We start from the raw sequence: 13,705 nt of genomic DNA on the forward strand, positions 1-13,705 counted from the left end.
GCTGTCTACTTTCTGACAGCCCCCCATCTTCTTAGCTTGCAACCTTGAAATTCATTTTCTAGCTTACGGCTTTCCTTTTCTCTTAGGTTTGATTCTTGGTCTTGCTTTCCTGGTGCTAAACTCTGGTTTCCCATGAGTTTCACTCATTTGCTATTTATATGCCTGCAGAGGTTTGTTGTCTATCCAGTCCCTCCTGAGTTCCTGGTATCTCTTACTTGGCGAAGGCCGAGGCGACTATGTGCTCCCCACTGAGGCTGCAGGTACAGACTTGGGCTTCTCCCTCCAGTACTTACTCTTCTTTAAACAGGGCATGGAGAACTGCTTTTGTGCTTGTTTGAGTTACTGATCTTGACACACTGAGCAATAATTACTAGGAACTGTTACCCATAAGATGTCAGAAACATTATCTGTGGTGTCAACTCATGTCTCAAAGAAGGGAGAAAAGGATGATGAAGCTCATCCACAGGAAAGGGTGGATATATGTTTTCATAGCTACTTGACAATTATTTACTTTTTGAAGAGATAATATATTCACATGGTTCAAGTACATAGATATATAGAAATGCAGAGATAATTAATAAAGTAAAAATGTACATCTTATTTCTAGATCTTATCCATTTAGTTTCCATAATCCTGACAGATCATTACTGTTACATTGATTTCTTAGAGACACATTCATAACAAATTGCTTCCCCTCTTACTGGGAAATTAAACACGTCTGCCCTATTGTCAACAGGCCCGATCATGTGATTATGGTCCCCTTTGCACGACATACATTTTTACCCAGTTGAACTCAGTAGAGGTCATGTGCCTTGCTTGACCAATGAAATGTGGGCAGAAGTATTGTTTGATTTAAACCCATGTGGGAGATTTAACAGGAAGTTAGTGGTTTGCCGTGCCCCTCTCGCTCTGCCATAAAACCTGCAATGTTTCCTTAGGGCCTGATCTATCAACCTGTGGTGGGGACGATATGGATCAGGATCAGAGTTTCAATAATCCATCATAAACATGAAATGTGAATAAAACTACTTTGTTGCTTAAGCAACTGAAAATTTTAATTTAATTCATTACTGTGGCATAATCTAGCCTAATCTGACAGTTACACTTAAGCAGTCTATGACTGTTTAATCAATTTATATTGATTTCCATTTTTCTCCTTTCTTACACTGAAGGTGGGTTACTACAGACTATATTGTACTTTGATTTTTCCACTTAGCTCCTATCTTGGAGGTCTTTCTGTATAGTACATAGATAAATTACTTAACTAGTCTTCTATGGACATTGGGATTGTTTCTAATCTCTTACTAACAATGCCACAATGAATAAATTTGTACACATAACATTTCACAAGTGTGCAAATGTAGCTGTAGAATTAATGCCTAAAGGAAAATGCCAGATCAAAAAGTACATGCACTTTAAATGTTGCCAAACTCTCCATTGTGAGGCATTATATCAATAAATACTCCCTGGGGAAGATTGCCTCTTTACTGAAAATCTCAACAACAGAGTATACTGTCAGACTTTGGGATATCTGCCCATATGAGAGGTCATAAATGCCATGGTATAGCTGTAATTTGTACTTCTTTTGCCAAGCAGGAGACTAAGTATGCTTTCATGGGTTAAAAGAAAAATCTATCTATGCTAATTTTTTCTTGATCTGACTTGAGTGTCTTTATGAGTTCCTTGTTCTGGGCCTGAACCTTTGGAGGCGGGGAAGTATCTGGGGCACCATTGCTGATACTGATCCACATAAACCCCTGCATTGTTGCCCCTCACCAGCTGGTACCTCAATCTTTATCTCCTTCAACTCTCACATGCTTTATTGTCATCTCCTCCTCCCAGCTTCCTTCATTTGGGCCCTCATAGATTTCCTAAGTGCTAATGAATTGGCAGTACAGTTACTACAGAGCAGTGACCGTGAACTCACTGAGGATGGTGCTCACTCTTGTTTCTTAATCCCAGAACCTAGCCCTGTTAGCGGGACTAGTGAATGGTCCCCTATGCCCACCCCACACAATTTACTCAATATCATCTCCTGTTATTCCCCAAAGAAATGTTGTCACTTCATGGGCCTCCCTACCCATGGAGGCTCCCTACGCTGGGAGCCTCCCTAGGGAGCTGCCCCAGAGGGGTTCAACACTCCTCCCTGCAACCCTGAAGCAGGGGCCACAGGGTGGAATGCCTGCCACTTCTGGAGACTTTTGGAGTAGTCTGGCCGGCTGGCCCACAGGCAGCACTTGGGCAGCAGGTGGAAACTACTCCATTGTCACCAAAATGGATGCTGCAGGAGTCCTGGGGGCTCCAATGCTCAAACCTGGATAGTGTGGTTGGGAGGAGAGCGGGGAGAGAAGTGCCTGTAGGCAGTGGGTGCAAACAGCAGAGAGCCACAGGTCCAACAAAGCTGGCCAGCCCTGAGTCCTCTGGTACTGCGGGGATCCAGGTACATTTTTAGTCACGTCTCCCTGGGAGTCACTGTCAGTGCTTACTATAGCCTGTTCTCCTTTTCTTCCTGAGCATCCTGGACACTTCATTTCCCAGCTGCCTAGCATGAAGTGTGTGGGCAGGACCATGTGACTGCCCCTGGCCAGTGAGCCGTGAGTGGGAGTCACCTGCCCCTCTGGACTGAGGCAGTGAAAGCCCCCAGCAGCCCTGGTCTTGTTCTTCCACAGCTTTGGTTCTGGCCAGCAACTGCACCCCCCCTACCCACCTCGGAGTGAGAAAAAAACCTCTTAAGCACTAGCCCATAGACATTCTGGAGTCATTTGCTGCTGCGATCACTTAGGCTGTTGGAAGAATCAGTCTTTTCTGGTCATGCTTCTCACCACCCCGAGACAGTACGGCATCTTTGAAAGATGGGAGCACCCATGTTGCTTACCTCAGTTCCAGTATACTCTATGGAGCACAAATGTGAGCTATTTGCTTTTCCCTTGTGAGTTTTATTTCCTCATTTAAATAATAAAGATGTTAATATCTACCTGTCTGGGTGAAAGGAGGTAACATAGATGAAGTACTGAGCACTTAAAAGGTGTTTCATCGATAATAGCTTTCATTATAAATCTTTTTTTTAAAGATTTATTTATTTATGCATACAAGAAATGGATGTAGGCCAAAAATGCGGGGGGTGAGAGGAGCAGCAGGTGAGATCGGAGAGGTCCACTGCCCTATTGTGGGTTAGCTCCCTGGTCTGCTGGGGATCAAACTCCTGCTGCAGTGATTGCTAACAGCTTCATAGTGCTGTGCTTAACCCCTTGTGCCACCATGGAGGCCCTCATTATAATTCTTAATACTGCAATTGTTTTAGTACTGAGTCTTTGTCTATGCTGGTGCCCCTGCCTTCATATTTTCTTGTATTCCTATGACCCACTTCCTTCCTGTTCTCAAAACTCTGAGCAGGGCCCCTCTGAGCTGGGATATCTGGTCACTAGGACCACTTCTGCGCTGGATTTGGGCATATACACCAGCAATGCCACAGTCTGCCTCTGGGTTCGCTCCCCCTTTTCCATGGATGACTCAATGGCTCAGGTGCTCAGTCATGGAGCTGCCATGGGCTGGTGAGTCATCACCCCGTCAGAGTATTTCACAAAGCAGCCCTTTCAGATTTGAGCTGGTTCAAGGTCATTCTTCTAAAACACCACTTATGTTCCCTCATGTTCCCCCCACCACTACCACCACTCCTGCCCTAGCATAGCCTCGGGGTTCTGGGGTGGTTTGTCAGTTAGTGTTCTTCCACCAGTTAGTGTTCTTCCATCAGGGGTGTGAGCCCTTGAGGTCAGGGTATACTGACTTCTCCTCAGTACCCCCACAGGGTGTCACACCACACAAAGCATGAGACAAGGCTAAAGTTGGGCAGAGGAGGCTGATCTCTAAGCCTCATGTCACAGTTGAACAGTGTGAGTACACTGTAAAATTTTCTGGAAATGCTCTGGCAGATAGGAGAGCAAAGCCATCAACACGGCCTTGAAGTCTGAAACAGCTGTGCAACATTTGATGCCTGCAGATAAAGCCAGTCTTTCAGCCCCACTGACAAACCAAGGAGCCAGATACAGAGGATTTGATAATGGCTTTTGCATCCTTGCAAAGCATTCTTCAGAAAGGAAGAGGTTAAAACCCTCCTTGCTTTCCTCTGTGCATAGGTAGTACAGACTATCTTTAGGATGGAACAACTTAGAACTAGAGGCTCCCCTGCTAAGAATAATTACACTTTTAATCTCAGGACTCACTGTTCCTACCTACATAACCTACCTATATAAATTCAAACTTCTATTTGTTGGTATACTTGTCACAGAGTAAAATCCCTCAGACTGTGTCTTGGGTTGGAATCATCATTTTGAATATCTAGTAAACTGTCCAACTATCAGTGAGATTTTCTTTCCAGTCACCGAAAGAAAATTCACGCAGTACTCCCAGATGATTGTCTTCTTCTCCTGACAGTCAACAGGGGGTACCGCCCGACTGCTGCCACCTAGGGGAAGAATGGGGTAATGGCTTTTGGAGCGCTGGTTAATTCTCTAGAGGCTGCCAAAGGCTGTGCAAGTGGGCACTGGCCTAGTCATCTGCACAGTTCTTACAGTAAAACCTTCCACTAAACTAGGTTTTTGTATAGTCATCGTGATTCTGTACTTTGAAAACAGAGCACTGCTAAACAGATGGTCTTTGCAGTATGCTCAGCTCGCCTCGAAGGTTGCCTGGTGTTACTAGTCACCTAGCAGGCTGGGACATCAGAGAAGTCCCTGACCCATAATCCTGGCCTGTTCCTGAGGGCATGTTGGCCATGACACTCCAGGTACCCTGCCATGCCCTTTGGCATCTGCCAGCCCCTCCAGACTGGGCCAGAGGAAGATTTGCCATGTTACAGGCTCCTCTGCCACAACCGTCACCTAGGTTTACCTTTCTAAAACAATTGGGCAGCAGCAAAGCCAAGTGCAAGGCCAACTCAGCAGAAAGGAACTGTAATATGTTGAGAGCCTATTTATTAGATTTGTTAGGGGCGATCTCTATCGCTATTGCATTATATCTCTATCTTACCTGCATTTATATTTGATTCACTATAAGATAATACTAAGTGCATTTTATACATGAGGGAATTGGGGTTTAAAGTATTGTAGTACCTTGCCCAAGATCACCCCACTAGTAAATATCTGTCCTGTGATTTGAACCTAGGAGTGTCTTGTCTTAGAGCTCTTTCCCACTCTTACATGCTGTGGAATGAAAATCAGTACAGGGTGTGCCTCAGGAATGTGGCTATTCCACGGTATCTTTTATGGATACAGAACAGTGACAACCAAACAATTTAATGACTCCTGACATATTGGAGAAATATTTATAAATAAGCATCATCCAGGGGAAAACAAGTAAAAAGAGGAACCTATACTGTGAGCAGATGGGATGTTTTCCTAATCACAGGAAGACTTGCTTTGGATTAGCCAGAGAGAAGGGTGGAGGCCAGGAACCAGTCAGAAAAAATAGGCATTATTCAGAAAGGAAATAAGGGCTAAATGAGGGAGTGCAGGAGGGAAGGTAATTTTAATAATTTTCTAAGAAAGACTTTTACTCTGAGTTGCGGGTGTGAAGAAAAGAGTAAGGGCTTATTTTGGACAGGTCCCTGTGCGCCAATCTTATTTCTATAATGGGGTCATATTATTTAATTTGCTTTGAGGAGTAGGGAAAATGAAGTTGAAATCACCCCCAATGGATGCCCTTTAAATTGTGCGTCTTCTCACACAGTGCTCCAGTTTTGGCCAGCCATGTCCTTAGGATAGAGAAGGATCATTTGCAGTGATGGGTGATGAGCAGGTAGCATCCTGAAAAGCAGAATAAGTGCCTCCCACCTCACAGCTTTTTTAGCACCTCCTCTTTTCACAGGCTGTGACGTCTAGATAGAAATTGACAGGTGATTAGCTATGGTGAGCACGTGTGTCTGTGTATTCAATGCATGTTAAACAATGTCCGATGAAGCCACCAGGGAGGCCCTAGAAATTGCTATCGTTCTTAATTGCCATTGTAAGGATGTGTATTCTTAGGTGCAACATCTTTGGTTTATTTGTTCTGTAGTGACGGAGACCTGAATTAGTGGCCCCATGGATGGTCCCGAGCGGAGAACATTATTTAGAGGCAGGGAGCAAATTCTGAGCCAGACAGAGAGGAGAGGGAGAATTTCTGCCTCACTGGGTTGCCAGCACTCTAAGGAAACAACATCAGGAGTAGGTTAAGGGTCAAACCTCACCCAGCTCTGCGAGTGAGGCTATCGGATTAAAATGTGCCGTAAGAAACTTGTCATGAATAGAGTAGTGTAAAGTCAGTCTTTCCAACAGAGGTGGTCTGTTTCCTTCAATGACAGGTGATTAGCTATGGTGAGCACGCGTGTCTGTGTATTCAATGCAAGTTAAACAATGTTCGATGAAGCCATTCTTGCTTTACCCTATCTGTGTTCTCCCATCTCCTCTCCCTGACCCAGTTTCCAGGGTCCTAAGCCTCCCACATCTACCTGGATTGTACTAGCTACCCTGATGACTGTTATACCTACAGGGAAAAAATGTCGACACCTAAATAAAGTCAAAAATCCCCATGGTGTGTGGCCTCTGCCTACCTCTCTGGTTACACTCTCTACCCTTCCTTCTGCAATGTGGGCCCTTGTGAGCACTGACCTTCCTGGGGTTCTAGTGCGCTCCCTGGTTCCTCAGCCCTTTGCCCTGCCTCATACTCTTGGATCTTCCTGTAGTGATGTGCTCCTCCCTCCCCTGGCCTCCTCCCCAGCTCCCACGCTTTTCTTGGGTTTAGTTGTGCCTATCTGGAACATTCTACACAGGCTTTACCTCCTTCAAGGAGCCCTCCCTAACTGTCATGCTCCCAGGTTCTGTTGCTCTGGGGCAGGGCTTCAAAATTTGCCTCTGCTTCTTACTATTTCTGGGCTCATAAGCAAATTTTCTTTTTCTTCCTGTCCTCAGTTTCTCGTGTGCAAAATGGGACTATTTGGGGGTACCTTTGTCACCAGGTTGTTTTGGGGTTTAAATGAGTTAATACCCATAAAACATTACAGTCCCTGGCACTTTGGGGAGCCTCAGAAAATGCAATGCTCACAGTCATTGTAACCACATGATGAATTAACCATGTATGCCTGGACCGCTAAGTTCCCTGAAGACAATAACCTTGGAATGTCCATTTGAGTCCCTTTACTCTGTCCAGAAAATACATGAGTGTCCATGAATGTTTGCTAAAGTGACTTAAAGAAAAGCATGATGTGCTCAGATCACTCATCCCTCCAAAGCTACCCTGCATCAGAGTTCCACAAACCCACCAACAGGGTATAGGTCACAGGGAGGGTGACTCCCTGTCCAGGAGAGGCAGACTGGAGGTGGGGTGGGGGAAGGGCAGAGTTCCGTGGGCAGCGCTGGGTGGAGAACAGGGGGCAAGTTGGGAAACCTCTATTCTGGTTCCTCTCTCTTTAGGAAATGGCCAAGAAGGAACCCTTCATAGTTGTGGATGCCTTGTGGGCAGCCTGTGTCCTAGAGGCTAAGGGGGCACCCTAACTTCTAGAGGTTGAGGGCCTGCCTGCTCTTGCTGGGATATGTTACAACTGAGTGGGGGCCACATTGATTTTTCTTTGCTCAGAAATCCAAGGCCCAAAGCTAGCAGGCGCTCCTCATGTCGGGAGAGACCAGGACTATTCCTGCCCATTGGGGAGTGGGGGATACGTGATTCTCTTGGATCACTCAAAATATTTTATTTTGCCTGGACAATAAAAATCATGGATCTGCTCACATTTCCTTTGATGACCAGATTGCTCGGAGCCCAAGCTGTGCCTCGACTTAAAGCCGTGAGACCCCGTGACCTCCTTGTCTGCCGTCTAGTTCCACCCACCCTGCTAACCTTCCTTTCTAATTTTATTTTACATGGTCCAAACTTTTTATTTTTTAAAAATATCTTTGAATGTATTCGTGCATGCCTCTTCAGTTCCTTTAGGCAAATAAACAACAAAGCAACCAATCCGCCAACAAATGAAACAGAACACTCCTTCCCTGTAGGCTTTCCACCCATGCCTGCTTTTGTGCAATGCATGAACTACACACAAAGGCTTCGCCTAGAAATTTCAGGAGACAGAAGCCCATCATGGAAGTTACTGTCACTAATCTCCCCTCACAGCAGCACCTTTGCTGTGGAACCATCTCTGTACAAGTTGTTTCCCGGAGGGCACCGGTGCTGGGTGATCTTATTGCGGGTGATGTCAGGCCAGCTCCTTCCTTACCTTTATCCCTTGGCCAAGACTTTCCAGGGAATTAATATCCAGTCCTTCCTTGCAGGCCTGCAGGCAGGAAATCACCTTCTGACTCTCCATCTTGCCAGGGCGGATGGTGAGACTGGCCAGGCTGCCGTGGAAGAACTGAGCAAATCGAGGTTTGGTGACTTCCCCACCTAGAAGATGAAGAAGCACACTTAATTTCCTCTGGGGATTGGCTAAGAAACACCACTCCAAGGCACCATCTGGCCAGGAATCCAAGGGCACAGTCACAGCATCCCCTAGACCTAAAGGAACTCCTCCTTCCCAATGGTGAGTGGGGCCAGAACTCAACAGACTGCCTCGTGCTCAAGGTCTGGTACTCCCAAGTACCTAGCAGCACTTGATTTAGAAATCCTGGAATTTCTGAATTTTAAAAAAGTGTTCGGAGGCAGGAACTGTCTTGGAGGAAAGGAAGGGCTTACAGAGTAAAAACAAGAGGGAGAAGGAAACAACCACTGATTTAAAGCTTGCCCGGTGCCAGGCTGTATGGGCTTCATCTGAGTGAGCCTGAGAGAGGCCATCATCGCTTCCAGCAGACATGCGGCGAACCCCACAACTGGGAGAGGAAAGGTTGAGGGGTTTGCCTAGGACACAGCCAAGCACCAGAGATGGCATATTAGTCCTGGTCTTTTTGACTCCAAAGCTGGCATTTGCTCTCCTATATCCTACAGAGAAATTCAGTCAAGTAATCCTAGAAACACAACAGCCATGGGTCCTGGCTCTCTAATAAGGAGCTGTTTTGCATTCCCTAAAATTCAAACTCTTTGGTCTAGATGGATTCCTTAATTCTGTTCTACCTTTGGCTTTCTTCACATTGCCCAATAATATATGTATGCTACCGTTGTCTCTACTGCGTGAGCTGAGTCTTATCTGCGCTTGGGTCCACTCTGCAGCATGTGAATGTGTTCACTGCTCTCCTGTTGCAGTCAGCCTGCAAGCCCCTTCCCTGACCCCACTTCTCCCCCATTCCACCCATTTTTAATCTTGGTTTTCCAAATAGGGTTTCCCCTAAGGTTTATTTGAAGCCTCCCCTCCTTCAGGATGTCCCATCATGGCTGAGCACAGACACCCTTCCCTTTCTAGGCTGCCCAAACTGACAGACTTAGCTTTGATCTTGCACTTCCGTTTGTTTAGAGAGATAGCAGAATACACAGGAAAGATGGATTTGGGTTGAACTCCAGCCTTGTTGGAGAGCCCTGGGAAGGGTTTGCAACCTCTTCGAGGCTCCATTTGTTTGTAGAGAACACATCTGTGTTTTGCCTCCTGGTACTCCTGTGTTTGCTCAGCAGGCTCCTGCACTTCCCCGATGCCCGCGGCAAGGTGTGGCCAGCCCACTCCCCCAGTACTTAGCTTCCCGTGTTTCTACAGCAAAGTGTGCCCCAGCCAGACAACTACTTGTAAACAGCTTTCCTCAGCAACCCATAGACAGATTTCTGGCAAACTCTGCCAGAGTGACATCACAGTGACTTCCCTGCCCTTCAGTGAGTCACACTGCGCCAACACAGTCTGTTCCTCAAACTGGAGGGTGGAGGCATCTCCCTTGCTCTTTTCAGCTCTGGGGGTAGTAGATTTTGCTGATAGTTACATTCCTATATTCTTCAGAGTTCTTTCCACTTCTTAGCAGCTAAGTCTTCATTATTCCAATCTTCTGTCATAGTTAATAATTCTTTATATTTCCCTGTTGAAATTACTTTGTGGTTTCATTTTCCTGATTGATTCCAGAATGATACACCCTCTCAATCTGCACACGTGACTTTGCTCATGCCCATTCCTCCCTACACTGAGAGAACACTTCCCAGCTGCAAGATTAGGTGAATCCTTCTGGTCCTTCACTCCTCTTTAGCCTTATCATCTGCTGCTCACAGAGAGCGCCCCTGGCCCACGATGCTCTCTCCTAGGCCGCAGACCCCGGCCCACAGCACCTTCTCCACACACTGAGCCTGGCAATGCCCTAATAGCAGTCCTCCACCTGGAATGCACTTTTTAATCATCTGGAGTCTTTCAAAAGACAGAGTGAACCTGGTGACTCAACACCCCAGGATGCTGACTTAACTATAATAGGATGGGTGCTTGTAAAACTCCTCCATTGAAACAAAGAAGTCAAGGTTAGAAACCACCGGGCTGTGAGCTTCTCGAAGTTGGCCTCTGCATACGCCTCATGTGATCCCTCTCCTTTATGCCATCTTGAGATTGTTCTGGCCACTCTGCACACTACTGGAATTTATTTGTTTAAATCTCTCTCCTGGAAGGCGGGGAGCGCTCATGCATTATTCATGTTAATGAAGACAATACTGAGCAGGTATTAGGGATTGAGAACTGCACTTTGCATAAGTTGACTCATTTATCTCTCTCAACAACACAGGGTGTCTTGTCCCAGCATCCTGCACCCTGCCTGGCACAAGGCACATATTTCATGATTGCTTTTTAAATGGAAGGAGATGGTGTTAAGTACTGGTAGAGTGCGGGACACGGTTGCCTCTCCAACACCCACCTCACTCCTGCCCTCTCCCATGGCAGCCCTGAGGCTTGGGGGTTGACTTGAGCTCCAGGGATAGGTTCTATTTTTTTTTTTAAGATTTATTTTATTTATTTATGCATACAAGAACTGGGGTATAGGACAGAGGTTGGGGGGGTGGGGGTGAGAGGATTTACCAGAGAGAGAGTGGGGAGCAAAACAGGCAGATCTACTGAAATACATTGCTGAGGGTACAGCAGGCGAGACAGGAGAGGTCTGCTGCACAAAGTGGGTCACCTCCCTGGCCAGGGATCAAACTCGTGCTGGGGAATCTGGTGTGGTCAGGCCAGTCCAGACAGGGTCCATGGTGCTTTGCTATGTAGTCCCACTCAACTGCTCATTTAGCAGTTCTATCCTTCTAGACCAAACTTTGTGGTTGTCTTAGATGCTAGACATTTCCCAACACCTTATCTTCTCTCAGCAAAAATTCATGTTTTATATTTTGACTTAAGAATACCAGAATTTGTAATGCACTCTATTTATTAGTGGTGTAACTCTCAACTCAGTTTAATTAGCATTTTATTATAGGAGGCCAGCATATTTGCACCCAAGGATGGTTGTGATGCAGGATTTTTAAAATAATAGATACATTGAAAATCTCTTTTATATATATATATATATATATATATATATCTAGGGTGTCTGCATATACCACATGGCTCCTCTATTAACATTTAGACATAAACATGCTCATGAATTATTTTAAGAAAGAACATAACCTGATTTCTTACACAAAGAACTTTCCTAAATGTTTGCGAACATGATTTTGGAGTCCTTAGGCTAGATCTGCACACATTTTAAAGTGTTTTCTGCCTGCTTAGCCTTCTGTTAGATTCAGTTAATTATCGGATGTGGGCCATGTTCTCAAGGAGTTCACATTTGGCTGGAAAGATAAAGAATAGACACTGGGAAAGTAAAATAAAAATACAAGAGTCAATTGACAGTGTCTTAGATATGCTAAGGCAGTGAAGGGTTACTTTCCAAACAAATGATATAGTTATTGTATAACAGATCAGAGGGGGAAAATGGTAGCCATCATTTGTATAGTCCTTCAAATATGGCAAGTTCTTTTATATGCTATTTTATTTAATCAATCCTTATGTGGCTGGGTAGTCCTTTTGAGAGCTTAGTCTCCATTCTTTTAACTTTTCCCTGGTATATCGCCCATTTTACACGTCTCATCTCTGGCTTGGGCTCATTGCCCAGGGAGGGCTGTGACAAGAAGTGCAGATGGGGCTTGAGGCTGAATCTCTCCCCCAGTTTGGTTTCCAGAAGCCAAAACCCTTAGGAGGGTAGGAAAGATCTGGATATGGATCAACTTTGGGGTGAAAATATGGCTTTCCCTGGACTAGGAAATAATACCCCAGATGGAGGGCTGTCAGGGAGGTGGTGAAGGGAGGTGAGATGACAGAGAGGCAGAGTGAGGGCACCTGAGTGGGCCTCCTGGGTCCTGGGTGTGCTGTAATGTCAGGAGGGAAAGTTGGCCCAGCACATCTGGGCAGATGGACAGTGACAGTCTTGCAGAGAGCTTGAGACGCAGCAGAAATAATTCTGTGCTTACCAAGGAATGCAAGGAAATACGGAGAGGCCGCCAGTCCTGAAGGATCACTGTGACTGGGGACCAAAAGAGGTGTGCCGCATTTCAGAGCATACCTGCAAGGACACCTAGCACTGCATAAATCCCCATGAAACCAGCCGGCATCCTAAGGAAATGGAGAATTCCAAATTTGCTGCAGTTAAATCTCCCCACTCAGATGGAATGTGGGTTTGAAATGAAACTAAAGCTGGGTGTGGAAAAAACTTTTTTTGCTTGTGAATTCAAATCCTTACCTGCTACATTTATAACCCCTTTTATAGATGGTGTTTTCAAAAACAGCTAACTTGCCCACGGCCACAGAGCCTAAATTAGTGAAGATTAGATTCAAATCTAGACCTTGTTTTACACAGCGCTGAGGGAGAGTGTCCTGTTACCCTTGGTTCTGAGGATATAGAGCTACAGCAACAACATCTAATGATTTGCATCAAGTTTTCTGGGAAAAACAGTTGTCTTGAAAATGTAGAAGGATTTGGTAAATATGACAGCCTGTGTTATTCTAAGCTAGAGTTTACACTGGGAATTAACTCCCCCTCTGTTTTCTTTAACAGAGAGGTGGGGCCCACCGACTATAAACATAGCTTTTGAATTGGTAATGTCCACTTTCCTCTAAGTAAAAAAATCAGTGTTGTGTGAACATATTAAATCTCCTCCCTTTGCAAGGGCATGCAGGGTGCTGCTGGTCTCTTCTTTCCTGCTGTCATTCCCACAGCTATTTAGACTGAGAAACCCACAGGAAGCAGTGGGGGTCAGTCCCACTTCGCTTTCATCTGCAGCTATGTGCATGGCTTGTTGATGGGGACGCCCCTCAATGAACACAATTTCATGGATGGTTGGGTATCAATTTTGAGAAATGCAAATGGTAGGACTGTCTGAAATCCTGCTTTCTTGCATTTCTTCATTTGGGTGATGGAGGCACCAAGGAATGCAAAGACTAAGTGAAGTGTGTAATAGACCCCTGGAAGCTGCAGTTTTAAAACTGTCTACACCCCAGGAGACTGAAGCTGAGGGCTGCAGGCGAATATGGAGACAGATGTTCTGCTATTAAGACTGGCCACGGCACATTCTTGGCAGGTTTTCCTGACCTTGTCAGTCTTTACATATCCATCTCTCTAGCCTTTTCAGCAAATATTTACAGGGCATGTTCTAAGCAAACAAAACATAACTTATAGATGACCCCAAAAGTCAACCCTCTGAAGTTGGGACCTGGTTCACGGAACTGGAAGTGCTCTTATTTATCATCCTGACCCGCCCTTCCTTCTCCAGATGAAAATTGAGGAGTATGGAGGTAGGACCCTATCTTCGAAGACCAAGCCCAGTA

At 45.5% G+C, this 13,705-nt stretch overlaps 1 protein-coding gene across 3 annotated transcripts in view; it reads right to left on the bottom strand.

The window, feature by feature from the left end:
• Window positions 1–13,705, bottom strand: part of CLSTN2 (calsyntenin 2) — a 635,260-nt gene that overhangs the window by 18,494 nt on the left and 603,061 nt on the right. For all 3 annotated transcript variants that reach the window (XM_054700777.1, XM_054700776.1, XM_054700778.1), the window contains one exon: window positions 8,243–8,409. In XM_054700777.1, the coding sequence (XP_054556752.1) occupies window positions 8,243–8,409 (167 nt within the window). The remainder of the gene's footprint in view (window positions 1–8,242; window positions 8,410–13,705) is intronic.

This window comes from Talpa occidentalis, unplaced genomic scaffold (genome assembly GCF_014898055.3).
Source record: "Talpa occidentalis isolate TD23 unplaced genomic scaffold, MPIMG_talOcc4v2.1 talOcc4.4, whole genome shotgun sequence".
NCBI classification, from domain to species: domain Eukaryota; kingdom Metazoa; phylum Chordata; class Mammalia; order Eulipotyphla; family Talpidae; genus Talpa; species Talpa occidentalis.